The sequence below is a fragment of the Chlorocebus sabaeus genome, chromosome 3 (assembly GCF_047675955.1).
Source record: "Chlorocebus sabaeus isolate Y175 chromosome 3, mChlSab1.0.hap1, whole genome shotgun sequence".
In the NCBI taxonomy this organism is placed as follows: Eukaryota; Metazoa; Chordata; class Mammalia; order Primates; family Cercopithecidae; genus Chlorocebus; species Chlorocebus sabaeus.
In genome coordinates this window covers 9435343-9456107 of record NC_132906.1, presented here as the reverse complement: position 1 = coordinate 9456107, position 20765 = coordinate 9435343, and the positions used below count along the sequence as shown (strand labels likewise).

Genomic DNA, 20765 nt, shown 5'->3' with positions numbered 1-20765 from the left:
GGTCAGGAATTGGAGACCGGCCTGGCCAACGTGGTGAAACCCTGTCTCTACTAAAAATACAAAAATTAGCCGCGTGTGGTGGTGCACACCTGTAATCCCAGTTACTCGGGAGGCTGAGGCAGGAGAATCACATGAACTGGTGGGGGCAGTGGTTGCAGTGAGCCGAGATATCACCCCACTGCACTCCAGCCTGGAGCACAGAGCCAGACTATGTCTCAAAAAAAAAAAAAAAAAAAAAGGCCAGGCGCAGTGGCTCACGCCTGTAATCCAGCACTTTGGGAGGCCAAGGTGGGCAGATCACCTGAGGTCAGGCGTTTGAGACCAGCCTGGCCAACATGGTGAAACCTGGTCTGTACTAAAAATACAAAAATTAGCTGGGCATGGTGGCAGGCGCCTGTAATCCCAGCTATTCCGGAGGCTGAGACAAAGAGTGAGACTCTTGTCTTAAACAAAAAAAAAGATTCAGACATGAGACCATGAAACTGACTAGCATCACCATTGCATTGTTTATAGATGTTGCCAGACCGAAAGCCCCAAAGCAGCACAGTACCTTCCTAACACCTGGATTGGGAAATCTAGATTTTAGTAAAATAAATGGTGATACTTATAGAAGAAACGTTGGAGTTAGAGTATGCCAAAAAATAAAAATAAAAATAAAGGAAGCATAGCCTGAAAGGTATTTAAAATGCATCTCCTTGCCCTGCCACACACGGGGGCACAGGGATGGGCCCCAGTCTATGTGCAATCCCAGGCACATCTTCTTCCTTGGGGTTCCTTGGGGTTCAGCCTGGTGTGGAAAGGAGTACTGGACCCGCTCAACGCCAAAGAAACTGAAACCCTGAGCACACACCCTAGGTCGTCTCCCATGGAAACAGTCTGACGGGGTATGGATAGAGCGGCCACTGCTTCCTCTCAGCGAGACAAACTGCTCTCCTGAGGCAAGAGGGCTGAATGAAGAAACTAGACTGCTGAGGTAGGCCCCATTCCCCTGATGGTCAGCCAGGGTCCTAGGGGAGCTTCTCAGGGCGGGCAGTTTTAGCTCCTCTCTCAGCTTTTAATGTGAAAAAGAGAGATAAAACCTGATTAAGAAATGAGTGTACAGCAGCAGAGCTGTACACAGGAAACTGGTGCAAATGACCGTGACGTTGTACTGTATTTTCATCTTTCTTCTTTTCATTTTTGTTCTACAGCAAAAAATTGTAATGTTTATAATTTCAATATTAATAATGTAGCTGCTGGGCCAGATGCAATGGCTCACACTTATCATCCCAGAACCTTGGGAGGCTGAGGTGGGAGGATTGCTTGAGGCTAGGAGTTTGAGACCAACCTGGGCAACAAAGTGAGATCTCTATCTCTACAAACAATTTTTTTGAAAAATAGCTGGGCATGATGGTGCACGCCTGTAGTCTCAGCTACTCAGGAGGCTGAGGTGGGAGGATCGTTTGAGTTCAGGAGGTCGAGGTTGCAGTGAACCATGATCAGGCCCCTGCACTCCAGCCTGGGCAACAGAGCAAGACTACCTCGAAACAACAACAACAAAATAATTCAGCTGGTATTCAGTAATACATGATACTTAAGTGTTCTGCCTTAAAAAAAAAAAATACAACTTTTTAAACAACCCATACAGGTTGACAGGTCAACACTGAAGACTTTATGAAATAACAAGATTTGCAGTGAATGAGAAGCACAAATTATATTCTTCTTCTTTTTCAATTAAATTTGAAACACGCTTCAGCAAATATGTATGTGTCTTCCAGGAGGATGTTGCGTTTCAGGTTTCCTTTCTGTTGCCTACAGTGCTTTAAGTCTGCCAGAAATTCCCTTGAGAGAGAAGGAGATCTTAATGCAGAATATTAAGTCCTCTGCCTATCATATCCATACAGCCACGCCTACCTCTCTCCCAGGGGCGTGAGAAATTGCTTTTGTGTGCTACTTGGAGAGGCGTTGGCATCCAGAAACAAAAGTGAAACAAACCAATGCCCTCAAGAGATAAGATAAAGAAGTACAAAGACCTAAAGAAGCACTGAGTTTTAAGTCACTGGTTTTAAGAAATAATTCAAGTTAAAGCTTTGGAGTCACTGCATTTGTGATGACTCTCACTTGACCACTTGCTAGTATGGGTATCCTTGGGCAAGTACCCAACCTCCTGTGCCTCAATTTCTCCATTTGTCAAATGGGCACAATCATACTGACTTTATAAGGTTTCACTGATGTGTGAGAATTTAACAAAATAATCAATGGAAAATGCCTGCCATTTTGCTTGGCATTTGGTAACAGCTTAATACATTGTTAGCTATTGCCTTTTTTTTTTTTTTTTTTGAGATGGGATCTCGCTATGTTCCCCAGGCTGGTCTTGAATTCCTGATCTCAAGGAATTTCTTGAATTCTGAACATTGGAATCATCCAGGGGATTGATGCCTGGGTTCACCCAAGGGATTCTGCTGGACTTGGTCTGGGTGTGGCTTGTGTTTGGAAGTTTTAAAAGCATTCCTGGTGATTCTTAATGCTCAGCTAAGTTTGGAAACTAATGCTTTTTGGTGTTGTCCTAACCAAAAAGGCAAAGCAGATGTTTATAGTTCAGATCAAATTAAGGCAGTATATATTTTGAGCTAATAATTTGACTCACTTTGCTGCATTAGCCACTCAAATTAGCCAAGCAACTATTGTTTTCACTGAATTTATAAGTTTTGGCTGATTTGACTAATTAAGCAAAAAGTTTGATTCCTTAAGATCATATGGCTACAAGCTCAAGTAAATTAAATTCATTGGGAACCAGCTATGATTTTGGGTATTTTGAACCATTATGATACATTAGGCATGCATTATTTATTTATTTATTTTTATTTTTGAGATGGAGTCTCACTCTATTGCCTAGGCTGGAGTACAATGGCGTGATCTCAACTTACTGCAACCTCTGCCTCCCAGGTTCAAGTGATTCTCACTGCCCCAGCTTCCTGAGTAGCTGGGATTACAGATGCGCACCACCTTGCCCGGCTAATTTTTCTACTTTTAGTAGAGACGGGGTTTCACCATATTGGCCAGGCTGGTCTCGAACTCCTGACCTCATGCTCCGCCCACCTCGGCCTCCCAAAGTGCTGAGATTATAGGTGTGAGCCACCATGCCCGGTCTTAGGTAATGGATATTCTATTAAAATGCTGATACTTTTCGATTTATTTGATCGGTTCATCCAGTAAAAACTTGATTCTTCAAACTAATATAACTACAGTCTAAAGGAAATTGAATTTGTTGGACACCAACAACTAGGCTTTTCAGTGTAATTTAGGATATAAATTACTATAGGAATACACATCATTTAATTCCTGCACATTTGCCAACAAAGTAGATGTTAAATCAAAATGCTATTGTTGGAATGAAACGGTTGCTGCCTTGTCCTTTGATCTCATTCTGGGAACTTTTGAAGGTGTGTAGGTTGCTATTGGATTTGTACACCACTGTTGGTTTATTACTAACCACCTCTTTTAAAAATTAATGAGCCTGTTGGTTAACTTAGTGCTTCAGGTCACACTGATCTATCAGATGAATCACAAGTGAGGTAGCACTCTCAGGCTCTATCAACTTCCTGTCAACATTTTCTGTTGGAGGCATAAAATGCTAGATTAGAAAAAGGCCCTGGCCCTTGTTGCCCAGAGTTCTGCATCTGGCCATGGACCCGGGGCATCGGGTGCTACTTTAACTAGTTAAGCAGAGCAAACCTTTCTGCTATGTATCCATAGTTGGACAAAACAGAAACAACCACTTGTCTCCAGACTCTAAAATATAAAACAGTAATCAGGCAATTATATGTGTACGGTTTATTTTCTCCACTGCAGAATAAGTTATTTGTTTATTAAGTATGTATTTATAAGGGGCAAAAAAATGACATCATTAGAACATAGGGAGCATACAAAAGTTATTTTAATTTAATTTCCTCTTTTATTTATTTATTTATTTACTTTTGAAACAGAGTCTTTCTGTCACCCAGACTGGAGTGCAGTGGTGTGATCTCGGCTCACTGCAAGCTCCGCCTCCTAAGTTCAAGAGATTCTTGTGCCTCAGCCTTCAGCTGGGACTACAGGTGCATGCCACTGCACATGGCTAATTTTTTTGTATTAGTCAGGAGGCAGAGGTGGGAAGATTGCCAGGAGGTCAAGGATGTAGTGAGCTGAGTTCATACCACTGCACTCTAGCACGGGCAACAGAGCAAGACCCTGTCTCGGAAAAAAAAAGCTGGGTGCTGTGGCTCATGTCCATAGTTCCAGAACTTTGGGAGGCCAAGGAGGGTTGATCACTTGAGCCCACGAGTTCAAGACCATCCTGAGAAACATGCCAAAACCTCATCTCTACAAAACATTAAAAAAAAAAATTAGCCAGACATGGTGGTGTGCCTATAGTCCCAGCTACTCAGGAGACTTAGGTGGGAGAATCCTTTGAGCCTGAGAGGTCGAGGCTGCAGTGAACTGAGATCGTGACACTGCACTCCGACCTGGGCAACAGAGTGACACCCTGTCTCAAACAATAAAAAAAAAAAAAATGGTGCTTTAGGCAGCGTGTCCTGTGGTGTCCCGGCCATTGTAGGTAAAACACTCACTGGGGCTGGGTCAGCATGGGGCAGGCAAAATGGACCATAAGGGCAGGGTCCAAGAAGATTCCACAGGAATCAAGAGGATGATGGTAGTGTCACCAATTCCAGAACAATTGAAAATATGTGGTGCTCATTTGAGAAAATGGTTCGCATCTTTAGCCTCTGCACATGTGATTTTAGGCTAATTTTCACAAGGCCATCGAGAGACTTGAAAACCTTTAGGTATTTCCATGCTCCTAGAGTGAGGATGCTCTATGGGTGGGTAGAGGTGGGTTATCTGTGTGGGTTTTATGCACTCCTCTTTACAGAGAGGTGGTAGCTGAACCAGGCAAGGAGCTTCCTGTCCTTTCTGACATATATTTGCTTAATGATCTCTGCCTGTACCCTGTAGAGTTTGAAGAGCAACGTACTAGAACCATGTTTCTTCTGACATACTCTGGCTGTACGATGCACATACTTTCCGACAATATCCACATCAGACACCTCTCTTCTGATTCTAGGCTCCCAGATTGTGGCTTTTGCGTTATCCTGTGAATTGCCTGAATTGCCAGCTCTGGCTAGGCTGGCCTCTGAGCACAGCTTCCATCACTCAGGCTGTTGCTCTGTCCTGGCTCAGTCTGTCTTGTCCATACCACACTGGTTGTCGAACAGTTGATTGGCAAGGTTGCACTTGATGTACGAGAACCAGCTCAAACTGCTTATGACCCTAAAAGAGATTCGCCTAAAGAAGGTGTTACAACAATTAAGAATACATCAACACACACTTAGATTAAATATTTAGATAATGCATGCATTAAGCAAAGCACTGTTTTAGTTTGATGATAAAATCAGGATCAGCTAGTCACCTGATAACATTTCATAGCTGCTTAATTTATCAATGAAACTCACTGACTTCAATTTTCTAACCTTACACTTGTAAGAAAGACATTAATATTAAAGATTATAGTGATATCCAGTAGAGGAGAAGACAGTAATAAATAATTAGCTTCTTTATGCTTCAGTTGCTTTCCTAAATTACTTATGAAACAGCAACAAATACTACTAGTGCCATTGGGAAAGCTGACATTATCCATTTCTTATTTAACAATGGAGTCGTTTTAAAAGGAAAAGAGAGAAAAAGGAGGCTGGGAGTGAGAAACTCTTTATTGTATTTAATACAGACCTGGTATCTTTTTTTTTTTTTTTTTTTTAATTTTTAAGACAGAGTCTCGCTCTGTTGCCCAGGCTGGAGTGCAGTGGCACGATATCAGCTCACTGCAAGTTCCGCCTCCCGGGTTCACACCATTCTCCTGCCCCAGCCTCCCAAGTAGCTGGGACTACAGGCGCCCGTCACCATGCCCAGCTAATTTTTTGTATTTTTAGTCGAGACGGGGTTTCACCATGTTAGCCAGGATGGTCTCAATCTCCTGACCTTGTGATCCACCTGCCTCGGCCTCCCAAAGTGCTGGGATTACAGGCGTGAGCCACCGCGCCCGGCCTTTTGTTTTTTTTTTTTTTTGAGACGAAGTCTCACTCAGTTGCCCAGGTTGGAGTGCAGTGGTGCAATCTCTGCTCACTGCAACCTCTACTTCCCAGGTTCAAGTCATTCTCCTGCCTCAGCCTCCCAAGCAGCTGGGATTACAAGTGCCCACCACTATGCCTGGCTAATTTTTGTGTTTTCTCAGAAGAGATGGGGTTTCAGCATGTCGGCCAGGCTGGTCTGGAACTCCTGACCTCAGGTGATCTGCCCGCCTTGGCTTCCCAAAGTGCTGGGACTACAGGCGTGTGCCACCGTGCCCGGCCAGATTCTGGTATCTTGAGAGGCTGCACGTTTGGCTGAAGAATATCAAAAGCCAAATAAGCAAGAGAATGGCATTTGTTGTCACCGAAGTAAACAATTTTTATTTCTGCTTTCCATATGCAGGCATATGAGTAAAGAAAACATGGCATATTGTATTTGTACATTTTGGGAAAACATGTAGCCTTATAATCATCATAATACGAAACACATCCCTTATGCTATTAAGTGTTTCATCACTGCTCTGGGAGTTCTGCATTAGCAAAGGAGATGGAAATTATTGGTTCTAAGAAATTTCAGCTCCAGTATGAATTCTGATATGGTCCAGATTGAAAGAACCACACCTAAATTGTCTCAGTGATGTGAAAATTTATTTTATAACTGTTTCCAGAGCATGTAGTTCAAATATCACAACTTATCAAATATAAACCTCATTGCCAGGAAATTTTCCTTGAGGCTGAGATTTTTTTACTTTTCTGATCTCTCTAGGGATGGCAATGTCTCCCGTCCTCCATAATCTCCAAGATTTTTTTCTCTCTGTCCAAAAGAGGAAAGTTTTGGTGGAGACAAAATCTGTGTCCCCAGATAAACATGCTCAAATGAATACATTTCTAGAAAGTTCATTAGCAAAAGTTCAGATAAATTGAGAGTATTTTTTAGGAATTGTCATTTCCTTATACTCTGATAACATTTGTGCCTGCTAGATAAAATGTTTACAGTAAACTTTGTAAATCTCCATAGTTCGAGAAATCATTTGTGGCATTAAGACTGGAAATAGAAGAAATAAATGAAAATAAGAAATCATTGATAATGTCTATGAAGTCCTCAACAGTATGTGCTCAACAAATATTATAGGTGTTAGCATCATAATATTATTTGGGAATATTTGTATTAATGAAAAATGGTACATATATATTTATAAATGTGAACACATATTTATATACAGCATAGGTATATATAAACAGAAAAGAGTCTGTCTTTCCTAATTGCCAGAAGTAATCTTTGCTTGGGAATTAATTCATTGCTGTTTGCTATTATTTCTTCTCCTGTGCAGAGTTGGAAAGGAGAGCATACCAGTAGAGGTGTGAAATGGCCCATTTATTTGCATTAATTATTAACTTTGAAGCCTCACCAAAATTGTCCTAATCTTAGCATTGAAGCAACTTTGGTCCTTGATGAAATACCTAATCAACGAATTAAAATCGCAAAACATGCTAAGAATGCCACTGCTGTCATGTAATAATGGAATGTGAGAAGGGACTTCAGACATCATCCGGCATAATGCCTTCATTTCACAGGTGAGTAACCTGGGGCCCGAACAAGTAAGGGAACATGTCAGATGGGCCATTCCAAAACTGAAATTTTGCCTCCATATCCAGGCTCTGGCCAGCCACATTATCTGTAAGGCTTTTTACCCTTCTATGAAAACTAAGTCTGGCCAGGTATGGTGGCTCACGTCTGTAATCTCAGCGCTTTGGGAGGCCGAGGCAGGCAGATCGCTTGAGGTCAGGAGATTGAGACCAGCCTGGCCAACATGGTGAAACTGTCTCTACTAAAAATAGAAAAATTAGCTGGGCGTGGTGGCTCATGCCTGCAATCCCAGCTACTCAGGAGGCTGAGGCAAGAGAGTTGCTTGAACTCGGGAGGTGGAGGTTGCAGTGAGCCGAGATCGTGCCACTGCACTCTAGCCTGGGTGACAGAGTAAGACTCACTTCTGAGAAAACAAACAAACAACAACAACAAAAACCCACAAAAATACAACAAAACCAAGTCTATCTGACCATGTGAGTCTGTGTGACTCCATTACAGTTGGACTGGCCTCTTTGGCCTCTTGGGGGTGATGGCCTCGAATACTTCTCAGATAGAGAGAAAACAAGTTGGTTCTAAAATGATGGAAAAGAACGGGCCCCAAAAAGCATCCCTCCTTAACCTCACCTTTTCTGCTCTGCTGTTGTGGATATCCAAAAATATGTGGGTGTTCAGGAATATTACCTCCCTTTAGGATAAAAAAGTCCATTGTTTTACTTTTGTTTTCTGAGTTTGTTGTTGTTGTTGTTGTCGGTGGTGGTAGTGGTGGTGGTGGTTTTTGTTTTTGTTTTTTTCCAAAGACAAGGTCTCTCTCTTTTGCCTAGGCTGGAGTGCAGTGGTGCCATCATAGTTCAATGCAGCCTCAAATTCCTGGGTTCCAGTGATGCTCTTGCCTTAGCCTCCTGAGTAGCTGGGACTATAGACATGCACCACTAGGCCTCACTAACTCCTTTTTTTTTTTTTTTTCCTCAGTGTTTTTAGAGATGGGGTTTTGCTATGTTGTCCAGGCTGGTCTTGAACTCCTGGCCTCAAGTGGTCCTCCCACCTCAGCCTCCCAAAGTGCTGGGATTACAGGTGTGAGTCACTACACCTGGCCACCAAGTATATTCTTAAATGAGGTTTTTGAAATAGGTCACGGAATACTCTCATATCTAGGCATAGAATTTTTAGTGATAATTGGTTATTGATGAGTTCAAGAAACCACTTGTCTCTGATTCTCATGTTCCAAATAGGTGGTCCAGTTGTGCAAATTAGCCTGAAACTACATATGCAGAGCCTAAAATGGGGTAAGGGTTGGAGGCTCCTCAAAGGCAGGGTGTGGGTCCCCTTTATAGTTGTATCTCCAGGCCCAAGTACAGGTTTTGGTCATTGGAGGTGTTCAATGAAGTTTGCTGCACAACTTAATGAAAGAGTAAACAAATTAAATTTCCGGTTCTCCGAGCTTTTCTTTTTATTTTTTTTGAGATGGAGTATTGCTCTGTCACCCAGGCTACAGGGCAGTGGCATGATCTCGGCTCACTGCAACCTCCGCCTCCCCAGTTCAAGTGATTCTCCTGCCTCAGCCTCACAAATAGCTGGGACTACAAGTGCCTGCCACCGCGCCCAGCTAATTATTGTAGTTTTAGTAGAGACGGGGTTTCACCATCTTGGCCAGGCTGGTCTTGAACTGCTGACCTCGTGATCTACCCGCCTCAGACTCCCAAAGTGCTGGGATTACAGGCATGAGCCACCGTGCCTGGCCTCTCCAAGCTTTTCATGGGAATAGAAGAGTATCTTAACACACAAGCAAGCATTTGTGTTTTCTTTTTTCTTCCTTTTTCTTTTCTTTTGAGATGAGGTCTTGCTCTCTCATCTAGGCTAGGATATAGTGGCATAATCACGGTTCACTGCAGCCTCAACCTCCCAGACTCAAGTGATCTTCTCACCTCAGGCATGTGCCTCCACAGCTAGCAAACTTTTTTGTATTTTTTATAGATATGAGGGTCTCACTATGTTGCCCAAGCTGGTCTTGAACTCAAGTGATCCATCCACCTTGGCTTCTCAAAGTGCTGGGATTATAGACATTTGTGTTTTATGAAGTCGTGTCTCACAAACTTGATGGTCTAGTGGCTACTTTGGTGAGTCCGAAAAATCAACCAAACAAAAAAACAGAAAACAAAAAACCCTTTTAAACTTTTCTATCCTTTTCTAATAGTCACTGCATAGCATCTTCCCACGTGTAAAGGTGTATCCTTTGAACTTTAGCAGGTGACGTGGGCATGAGTCTCTGTACCTCATGAATTCCTCAGAATTCTATGTCATTCTGAAATGTTGACCTATTTCTCTTGCTTACTGCTGAGGCCAGTAAACTAGCTGTCTTAGCATCTCACCTCTTGTGGAATATCTCTGGCAAAGCCCGTTTCCAAAGTGTCTTGCATTAGTGGAGATGTGTGTTGTATGGTGTCCTCATCAAGAAAAAACACACGTTTGCTTGCTGAAATTTTAGACAATTTCCTTCTAACAAAAGCCCTTGCCTGCCTATCTTTAGAATCCCAGCCTGGGGTGGGCGCGGTGGCTCACATCTGTAATCCTAGTGCTTTGGGAAGCTGAGGCAGGATGATCACTTGAGGCCGGAAGTTCGAGACCAGCCTGGACAATATAGTGAGACCCTGTCTCTACAAAAAATGTTTAAAATAAATTAGCCGGCATGGTGGTACGTGCCTGTAGTTCCAGCTGCTCTGGAGGCTGAGGCAGAAGGATCGTTTGAACCCAGGAGCTCAAGGTTACAGTGAGCTATGATTGTGCCACTGCACTACACTCCAGCCTGTGCAACAGAGACCCTGTCTGTAAAATAAGTAAATACATAATTAAAAAATTAGAATCCCAGCCTGACTTGTGACTAAATTCAATCACTAAGTGGTGAGAGATGCTAACATTAAGTGCTGGTATATATGCTGCTTCATAGATGGCCTTTCTGACAACCATATGTTGTGAAACTATTTGATCCATGTGGCCCACCAGTAGGAAAAGGCATTGTAGTCAGCACTGTCAAGAGATCAGGCAGAAGTGTAACATATGTATATTTTAAAGAAGGAGCAACAGTTGGGAATGGACAAAAGACACAGCCAGGGCACCCTCAGAAGCCTGTAATTATACTAGTAACCAAACCTTCCCATAGGAGAGCTCATTTTCAGAGAGGTGAAACTGAATCTGAAGACATGTTTCTGAGACATGAATACTGAGATTGCTTTACCTAGGCATCGGCGATAAAACATCTTATGTTGATCACATCTTTCCCAGAGACATCAGAAAAGAACATGACTCACCTCATTGGTGTAAAAAGGACACTCTGCTTCCCTTCCTAAAACCTTCCATGGTGTTGTTCCGCTTTTGGTTCTGAATTATAGAAAGATGAATATTTTTGCCCCTGAGCCAGGAAGGCTGTGTGCCACGTGTCTTTTACACAGCAGCTACATTTCACAAAAGAGTGTTTTTTACCTGATTTTTCCTGTGGCATTTTACAAATTTGCTCTGGACTTTCTAACATTCATTTCTTCTGTCCCTAAGGCACCATCACGAGTCAGAGGGAGGAAAAACATTAACTTCACTGAAGCCTGGAGAAAGGTCGAATGGCATGTCCAGAATCACACAGTGACTCAGAATACCTGCCTGGGCAGCTTCTTCATCTGTTAGAAGGTTCACTTTTCAAACAGCAAGAGATATTTATTCATTTTGGAAACTACTTCTGCTGTGTTTCTAAATGGTCAACCTCTAGATTAGGGGAGGAAATCACCTAGTTTTCACTAGCTACCACAAGCCAACACAGTGAACATAAAAGCTGGTAGAAAGATTATTCCCTCAGGATAAATCTATAGTTGGTTTTCATCATGCTTGAGAAGCGTTTCTGGAAGTGAGCTCAAGCTTTGGAAATTGATTTCATAGAGCAGGTCTGTGTCCTCACGCCCACCCCACCTGCACCCCAACAGTGTCCCTGCAAGACGAATGCCCTGGAGGAGCAAGACCAACACCAATGCCCACCTGACATTTAAAAATTTTCTCATATTTGGGTGAAAGCAGACTTCAAATATCTGGGTTACCACTTTTTCAGTCTTTTCTTAGATGCTTGCATTGTAGAAAAATGTTAGGTAGAGAGTTAAGGCAATTTAACAATCACTTGCCACACTCCAGAAGTTTAGGATACCACCTTTAGGCCAGCTCATGTTTTTAATCAACTCATGATAACTATCGGTTCTAAATGAAAAGTTTCCCTTTTTATTGTTTAGCTGTGGTTGAAATTTGCATTTTTCTCTGAATCAATAAAATAATCTTAGAAGTCGGTTGGCATCTTCTCAGATTTCCCTGCTCCTGTTGGGGCACAAAAATTCCCTTTGGTTCTACTTTACCCCTTGCATGTTAAGCAATCCTAGTTCCCTTACCTCTCCTGATCCTTTCCCCTCTCCCTCCAGCTGATGGCTCCTCTCTGATCCTGCTGGGAGGTTCCTGACTACATTCTCCGGGGTAGTTCAGAAATTTACCCTCACCAGTAGCCCTCACTCTCCAAAACAAAAACCAGACAACTCTTTGTTTGGTACTTTATTAAAAATGCTAAAAATAAAATAAAGAAAAAAAGAAGCACAAAATGACTCATACACATTCCCCCAGACTAACAGGAGGAGTGACTCACCTTCCCTCCTCAGCTTGTATCACTCATGTCTTATGGATTAGGACATGGAATCATGTGTAGGTTTCTCTGCCACTTTCTAGAGCCAGTTAAATTGTAAGATCCTCAGAAGTTCAGTAGTCATAAATGATTATTAAATACTTGGGCATCAAATATGGTAATGAAATGAAAATATGTCTTCCATGAAGACACTGGCTATGACCATGACCACAGAAGAAAATCCCTGGAATCTTAACATGGTGATTTCTCATTGCTCACCAAGATGTGTGGGTTTCCCTTCACTGATGATACTCACACGAGCTACTCCTACTGCACATGACAAAAAGAACTCAAGAAGGCAAACTTTCTTTACACGTTGAAGGTAAGAGAAGCTAGATTGGTAATCGTTTCTATAGATTGATTTATCTTTTTGACAAGTTTAAAATATATACTTAAAATATAATTTAGAAAATGCTTAATCTGCTGACTCTAGAGCCTGAAGTGCAGGGTGGGGTGGGGGTGGACAGCTGCCTACTACACCAGCAGAGCAAGACTGCAGAGGTGCAGCTCTCCCTCCCACACCCTTCTCTTCAGACACCCAAGGGGTCCCATGCACCCCTGGAATCACACAACTAGTTTCTACAGATTTTAGATATGAGAAATTATAGACACTGGCTTCAGTTATTCAAAAGCAAGAGCTTGGGTTTTTTGATCCTTTAATTAAAGTTCTTGTTCCAAAAAACTGTATTCAAACACAACCTTTAACAGCTCAGTTTCTAAAAATTATTTCATAAAAGGAGGAGAGTGAACAATCCTCTATGTATATGTTCTACAGGACAAATCTTATCACCAATTACTAAAGCAGGGAAGTGCAGCTTGTCAAAAAGGCCTTACTGGAGAGGCGGTGGGGCATGGGGGACGGAGAATATGAAAATGTCATTAAGGATGAGAGCCTAGACACGATAAAAGATGCAGCACTTCAGAGCAGCCCAGCCAAAATGAGAGGTGGCAAAGCTACTTTTTTGTCTGTGAAATTTGCATTTGTTTCATTTCCTTTACCAGTGCCATCTGAGTCCCTCCAAGCCACCTCACTTTCTGTTGTCTCCATTTCAGCCTAAAGACACCCCAATTATGGTGTGCATTCCAGGTATTTCAGTCAGTTTTTTTGGGATGGGGGGGGGGGACAGAGTTTTGCTCTTGTTGCCCAGGCTGCAGTGCAATGGCGCAATCTGGGCTCACTGCAGCCTCTGCCTCCAGGGTTCAAATGATTCTCCTGCCTCAGCCTCCTGAGTAGCTGGGATTACAGGAGCCTGCCACCATACCCGACTAATTTTATTTATTTATTTATTCATTTTATTTTTAGTAGAGATGGGGTTTCACCACGTTGGCCAGGCTGGTCTCGAACTCCTGACCTCAGGTGATCCACCCACCTCAGCTTCCCAAAGTGATAGGATTACAGGTGTGAACCACCGAACCCGGCTCGCAGGTATTTCAATCTAAATGTCAGTTCAACAGGAAACATCAATTAAAACAAAAATGGATTTCCCACGACCAATACGAATTTCTGTTGCCACTCTCATCCCATTTCCTATCTACATCCACCAAAAAAAAAAAAAAAAAAAAGCAAGGAATAGAGCATACAATCTCTTTTCTTTTATGTTCTCTAAGTAAACCCTGGGTTCTGGTAGGACCCTGTGTCAACATCCTGCTGTCTGAACTCTTATCCTGTTAGGGTAGCCAGATTTTATGCTTTTAAAACACCAACTAGTCCAATGTATAGTTTCGTCTATTAATGGCCACTTTTTTTTTTTTTTTAGAACATCTTAAATTTTTAATCCTTTCTTTACAGGTTACCTAGACCACTTTTAATTAAGAAAACTGTAGAAAGTCAGTAACTGCTGCAAGCGAACGCCAGGCGGTGGCACGTCGATTTCCACAGAGTCCTTCTTTTCGAGGAGGTGTCTGAATGTACTACGGGGGTCTCTGCTCACACTTGCTGGAACCAGTCGTGGCAGATTTTAGTCCACAGGTCGCTTTTCCCCATATTTCTTTGTAAACTCTTCAGCATTCTTACAGAATTTTTTACGGTCTTTAGAGTATTCTTCAGCTAGGTCAGCCCGAAGCGGGTGCTCGGGCTGCGGGTCATTCACCAGTGCTATGAGGGACTGGATTACTTGGTCGGTTTTGGTTGCTGGCTTCCAGTTTTCAGCACTAATTACTGGCAGACAGACCTGCCCCTTTTCGTCGATGTTCGGGTGATAGATCTTTGTTTTAAACGTAATCCTCGGTGGTTTGAATGGGTACTCTGCTGGAAAGTTGATTTCGATTCTGAAGGCCCCCTTATTATACGGAGGGTTGTCAGGAACAATAAGCCCTTGCCAAGTCAATAAATTAGCTTCATCAACCTGGATGTTACGGAAGTTTTCCATTCCACATTTGCGGATTTCTTCAAGCTCCTTCATCAGCCTCCTGCTGGCCGCCATCTTGGATTTGGTGCTGCTCCTTTCCCAGAATGCATCGTGGTAACGGCCACTTTTAATGGTTGCATATGTATACACTCAAATAACGTTCTGATGTGGCAGTTTGAACTTACGCTGAGCAAAGCAACTTGCCCACTGGTTGATTAGAGTGATCATTCACAATCCTACACATTATAATTCTTTTTTTTTTTTTTTGTCTAGATCCAGAGTCTCGCTCTGTTGCCCGGGCTAGATTGCAGTGGCACCCTCCCGGCTCACTGCAACCTCCGCCTCCTGGGTTCAAGCCATTCTCTTGCCTGGGCCTCCCAAGTGGCTGGGATTACAGGCACGTGCCACCATGCCCAGCTAACTTTTTTTTGTATTTTTAGCAGAGGCGAGGTTTCACCATGTTGGCCTTGCTAGTCTCGAACTCCTGACCTCAAGTGATCCGCCTGCCGTTGGTCTCCCAAAGTGCTCAGATTACAGACGTGAGCTACCGCGCCCGGCCTTACACATTATAATTCTACCTGCATATTCACCTGCTGCCTGACTGAAGACTGATATTATATCCAGATCAGATTGCTCATCTTGCATTTCACAGCACAAAGTGAGATCCTTGGTGTTTGAATTTTTTTTCCTGAGGAATTTCTATTAATCCAGTTCATGTTCTCAACAGGAAGTAATTCAGACATGGGAAATGATAAAATGTATCAACTGAGAGCCAAAGAAGATAATGAATAGAGGTCAAATATACAAATATACTTATGCAAAGGGATAGAAATAATATATTTTGGGGCATTTTCACAAAAAGTTATCACTTTAGAGTACGAATGTAAATTATACTTGTTTACCTGAATTTTCAGATATAACTCACTTTGTAGAATATTTAATATATTGAAACCTGTCATTTTAATTATAAAATTGGACTTCAATTTCTGTAGAACAAGTATTATACCCAGAACGACATGAAAACCTCAGTATGAAGGCAGCAAAACTTATTTAAAAATCACATATTTAAAGGTAAGATTATCTTTTACAATAAATTATTAATGGCACTGCTCAAAATAAGTTACGGAATATGAATGCAAAATAGTCAGAGTTATTTTTATATTTGCCATAAGAGCTAAGGAGCTTAAAAAGAAAAGTAGTATTAGAACAACAAAAAATGGGACAGCAGTCACTTGGCTTCAATAAGCCTTCTCTGCAATATTCTGTAAGAAAAGAATATACAAGTTGCATTTTTTAAAGTTACCTTGTTGTGGAAGCTTCTGAATTTTGGAAAGGAATGGTTGATTTTGATCAAAGCCTGGAAGAAACACAGACATTTTGAATCAAAATGTAACAGTATATGTAGAGAGCTCTCTAGTTGTAGATAAAATCACCACCTAAGCACAGGCTGTGTAGACCAGGACTAGGAAAGAAGTCCATCTGGCAGGAAAATAAGTTAGGATTCAGAGAGCAAGTAAGATTGTAGCAGATGTCAGGGTACAGAAAACGATTGAATAAGTAAGAATTCAAAATAGTATGTTTATATGACCTGTCTTCCCCAACTAAAAGCTCCATATGGGCAGGGATTGTAATTTTGTCCATTGCTGTATCCCCAGCTTCTGCGCCAGTCTGGCTTATAGAAGGTGTTCCATACATTCCCCCTCCCGACCCCTCACTTTTGTGTAAGCCCTGACTCGCATCCATACTTTTTTTTTTTTTTTTTGAGAAGGAGTTTCACTCTTGTCTCCCAAGCTAGAGTTCAATGGCGTGATCTCAGCTCACTGCAACCTCCGCCTCCCAGGTTCAAATGATTCTCCTGCCTCAACCTCCCGAGTAGCTGGGATTATAGGCTCCCACCACTACGCCTGGCTAATTTTTGTATTTTCAGTAGATATGGGGTTTCGCCATGTTGGCCACGCTGTTCTCAAACTCCTGACCTCAGGTGACCCACCAGCCTTGGCTTCCCAAAGTGCTGGGATTACAGGCGTGAGCCACTGTGCCTGGCCCTTTCTTTCCTTTCCTTTCTTTTCTTTTCTTTCTTTCCTTCTTTCCTTCCTTCCTTCCTTCCCTTTTTTTTTTTTTTTTGACAGAGTTTCGTTCTTATCACCCAGGCTGGAGTGCAATGGCGCAATCTTGGCTCGCTGCAACATCTGCCTCCCAGGTTCAAGCGATTCTCCTGCCTCGGCCTCTGGAGTAGCTGGGATTCCAGGCACGCCTGGCTAATTTTTGTTATTTTTAGCAGAGACGGGGTTTCACCATGTTGGCCAGGCTAGTCTCAAACTCCTGACCTCAGGTGATCTGCCCACCTTGGCCTCCCAAAGTGCTGGGATTACAGGCATGAAAACCCTGCCCGGCCCATAAATATTTGATAAGTGAATAAACATAAGCTGAAGTTTCAGAATACAGATTTGTCCAAGGAAATTAAGTCCCACAAGTATGTGAGGAACACCTAAACAGTACTATGTTAAGTGTCTGCATGTAATGCAAAAGTAACTGTTATCCAAGACTCAGTAATATGGCATGAGAATGCATGGCGCTGGGCGGCGAGGAGCGACTGTCTTTGGGAAGAAGGCATTAGAGATGGTATTGAATGGTGAGTGGTAGGAAAGGGAGGGACTGGAACCCAATGCCAGGCCCTGGGCTTTGTATTCTATTCCCAATCTCCCTGAGAACAGGAACCACTTCAAGTGCCTGCCTCACTATGTTTCTAGTAGGTGCTCAATAAATATCCATGAACTGATAAGTAGACAATTGGGAGCCAAGCAGTGCATCCAATGGAGCTGCAGGATCAGCATGCTGGCCAGGACCAGCCAGGGAATCAGCCAGGGCCTATTTCTTTGTTCTCTGACTCATCTAACTGAACAACTGTGGCCAATCCAGGATGGGCACTGTCAGAGTGTGGTCTGAGAACTCCTCCCCCAGGATTAAACATTAAAATGTTAACCCTCAGGCCCCATTGAGACTTCTTGAATCAAAATCCTGAGGGAGAGAACAGAAACTGGAATGTAAAGCAGGTATCCAAGAACTGGGCACTGTGCCTCATGCCTGTAATCCTAGCCCTTTGGGAGGCTGAGGTAGGAGGATTGCTTGAGGCCAGGAGTTGAAGACCAGCCTGGGCAACATAGTGAGACCTGGTATCTACAAATAAAAAATTAAAAATTAGATGGGCATGGTAGCACATACCTGTAATCCTAGCTACTTGGGAGGCGGGACCGGGAAGATCACTGAGCCCAGGAGGTTGACGCTGCAGTGAGCTATGATTGACTGCACTCCAGAAACTGAAATCCCAAGAGCAAGAGAAACAACTATTTTGGGTGGTCACTGTGGGCCAGGTACTGTTCAAGATGCTTTCACACATAGTAATTTTATTTATTTATTTAATTTTAAATTTGCTGTAAACTCTTGAGCAGACATACATATAGTAATTTAATATGCAATAATCCACAGAGGTAGTTTGATTATAACTATCTGTGTTTGAAGAAACAAGCTCAGGGATAGTATATAACTTGCTTTACACTGAATGGCAAGTAACTTTGGGGATCCAAATTCCTGAGCTTAATTTCAGAGACCACACACTCTCCTACATCTCCCGGCACCTTAGGGGAATGCAGAATCCAGGAAACCAGGACATCATGTTGTGCCTGCCTTCAGGAAGTGTACATTCAGCCTCTGGTTGGTTGAATCTGCCTAAATAAATCTCCAGAAATTGAGATTTGAGGTTTTAACATTACATAATTCTAGATCCTAGAGTGTCAAAGTCATCTATGACTTTAATAATCCTAGTAAGACGTCCAAGCACTGGGTGCAGTGGTTTGTCTAAACCAGGACTAATTTTTAGAAAATTCACATGTGCAGAGTGGACAAGTGCCTTAACAGAGTGAAGGCAGAGGTGGGGGAAGACAGCTGGAGAGGTGCAGACTGTCACCCTCACACCTAACACCGCTGTTGGCTCCTGCCAATAGTCCCACCCAGGGTGGCCAGGTCTTCTCATGTTTCAGAGAAGCCCAAAGTCCAGCTTTCCATGTGAAACATAACAATTTCACAATATCCATAACTAATTCAAAAGTTTAAACTACACCCTGCAGGCCAAACAAACAGGTCTGGAAGACAAGTTCAGGCCCATGGAGCTCCAGCATGCACCCTCTAGTTGGGAACATACAAATCCCAGCTCGTTAAGCTACATAAAGTAACTGGGACATGGTTTAGTGAAAACGGTTTCCATCAGAACCTGTCTGTGCATCTGCTGGCATGAAGGTATATCCCTACCACTATTTCTGGTTTAATTTAGGAAAACATGCATTGCATCATCTTTTGATTTTATGCAAGTGTATCAGATGTGGCCTGAAGGCCAAATTTTTGTAAATTGGGATTGCGTCTTTTTATTGCCCACCTTCCCACCGTAAGGATGCCTAATTCTGGTTTTTGAGTGATCTTTAATGAGCACTGGCCAATTTTAAATGTATGATTCCCTGGCCTTTCAGTTTATTTTTTTGAGACAAGGTCTGGCTGGAGTGCAGTGGTGCTATCTTGGCTCACTGCAACCTCCACTTCCCAGGCTCAAGCCATCCTCCCGTCTCAGCCTCCCTAATAGCTGGGACTACAGGTGTGCACCACCACGCCCGGCTAATATTGTAATTTTTTAGAGACGGAGTTTCGCTATGTTGCCCAGGCTGCTCTTGAACTCCTGGACCCAAATGATCCCCCTGCCTCAGCCTCCCAAAGTGCTGGGATTACAGGCGTTGAGCCACCACACCCGGCCCTAGTTTATTTTAAAGGAAACTAGAGTAAACTCTCTGGGGGAAGAACCTCCGGTTTAATAACACTCTGTATTGTATCTCCTTTATTGTAATTGTATTTGGAGATTTTCCACATGGAACTTCTCTGTACTGAAGCCTTAAACCTGCTGTGTTTCAGAGCAGAAGTTATCCATGTCTGTTTATCTCTCTCTGACACACATGCACAAAAACTAGATATGTGATTTACTATATATGACACGATAAATATTCTAAAACAGTAAGTTTAGAACAACAAATTGAGTTTTGTCATTGCTATTATTTAATGATTTTATCATGTTACTTTATGTAGAATGGCTATGAATAATTAATTAGGTTTTGTTGTTGTTTTTAATATCTCCACAGTCTAAATAATAAACCATTTTCCCAATATTGGCATCGCTTTAGAAGAGATTTTCTTATCTATTTTATGGCAGAGTTAAACAGGTGCCTCTCCCTGTGTCCTAAGTTTTGCAACGTGTGTGCATTTATTACGTGTCATCAAGCGAGGCAGTGCTAACCTAGCAAAGCAGAAATCACCACCAGAGCAAATTAACGCAGTGTCACCCGCTGACCGATGTTAAACGCGGCAGAGACGCACAAGCATCCGTGTGAATGGATTAAAAAGGCACTTACAGGGATGACCCGCAAAGATCCTAGTTTCAAGACACAACAAAAAGCCTCCAGGAAGTGAAGCCGGCAGGTTCTAATCTCACTTATTTTCATGGCTATGTTTTTTTAATTGTAGTTTTCCACTGTAAAACCAAAGAGCATCAAAGAACAGCCTTTCCCCTCTCCCGGAAGCCTCACGGAGCTGAGTTCCCTGAGCTGCGCGGCCGCCGGTCACGGGGAAGCTGCCCCGCGCGCGGAGCTCCCCGAGCGCCCAGCCCTGGCTGCGCCGCCGCCGCGGCCAGGGAGCTGGGCTGAGCCGGGCTGAGCCGAGCTGGGCAGGGCTGGCCGGGGCTGGCCGGGGCTGGCCGGGGCGGGGATGGGCGGGGACGGGCGGGCCGGGGCGGGGCGAGCGTCCGTAGTTATTTATTTATTTAGCGGCTGCAGGAAAGCTCTGTGGCGCTCGCGAAACCCGGAGACGCCTTCCAGGTAGCCCGGCGCTCCCGCCCGTCCAACAGTTCCCGGGCTTGGGAGAAACTAAGGAACTTGCTTCGCCCGCCCGCCGCTCCCCGGGGCCGCGTGCCCACCCGCGGCGCTCGCCCTCCCCGTTCCTCCCCACCTTCTGCCCCC

General features: G+C 43.2%; 1 protein-coding gene and 1 long non-coding RNA gene across 4 annotated transcripts; one reads left to right on the top strand and one right to left on the bottom strand.

Annotated features, from left to right (window-relative positions):
• Positions 1–531: 531 nt before the first annotated feature.
• Positions 532–14290, top strand: LOC140710752 (uncharacterized). Its single transcript, XR_012091838.1, has 4 exons — positions 532–973; positions 7415–7658; positions 11215–12689; positions 14157–14290. It is a non-coding gene; the product is annotated as an uncharacterized lncRNA (long non-coding RNA).
• A 35-nt stretch (positions 14291–14325) lies between these two features.
• Positions 14326–20433, bottom strand: UBE2L5 (ubiquitin conjugating enzyme E2 L5). 3 transcript variants are annotated; one of them, XM_073013162.1, is made up of 4 exons: positions 20163–20433; positions 17938–18032; positions 16019–16072; positions 14326–15480 (listed from the first exon to the last, which is right to left on the bottom strand). In XM_073013162.1, exon 4 carries the CDS (start codon positions 14788–14790, stop codon positions 14326–14328), a length of 465 nt encoding a protein of 154 aa, XP_072869263.1. In that variant the 5' UTR covers positions 14791–15480; positions 16019–16072; positions 17938–18032; positions 20163–20433. The 3 variants fall into 3 exon arrangements, with proteins under 3 accessions (XP_072869263.1, XP_072869255.1, XP_072869272.1); XM_073013154.1 differs by lacking the exon at positions 17938–18032; XM_073013171.1 differs by lacking the exons at positions 17938–18032; positions 20163–20433 and having other exon boundaries at positions 16019–16545.
• Between the last annotated feature and the right edge of the window lie 332 nt (positions 20434–20765).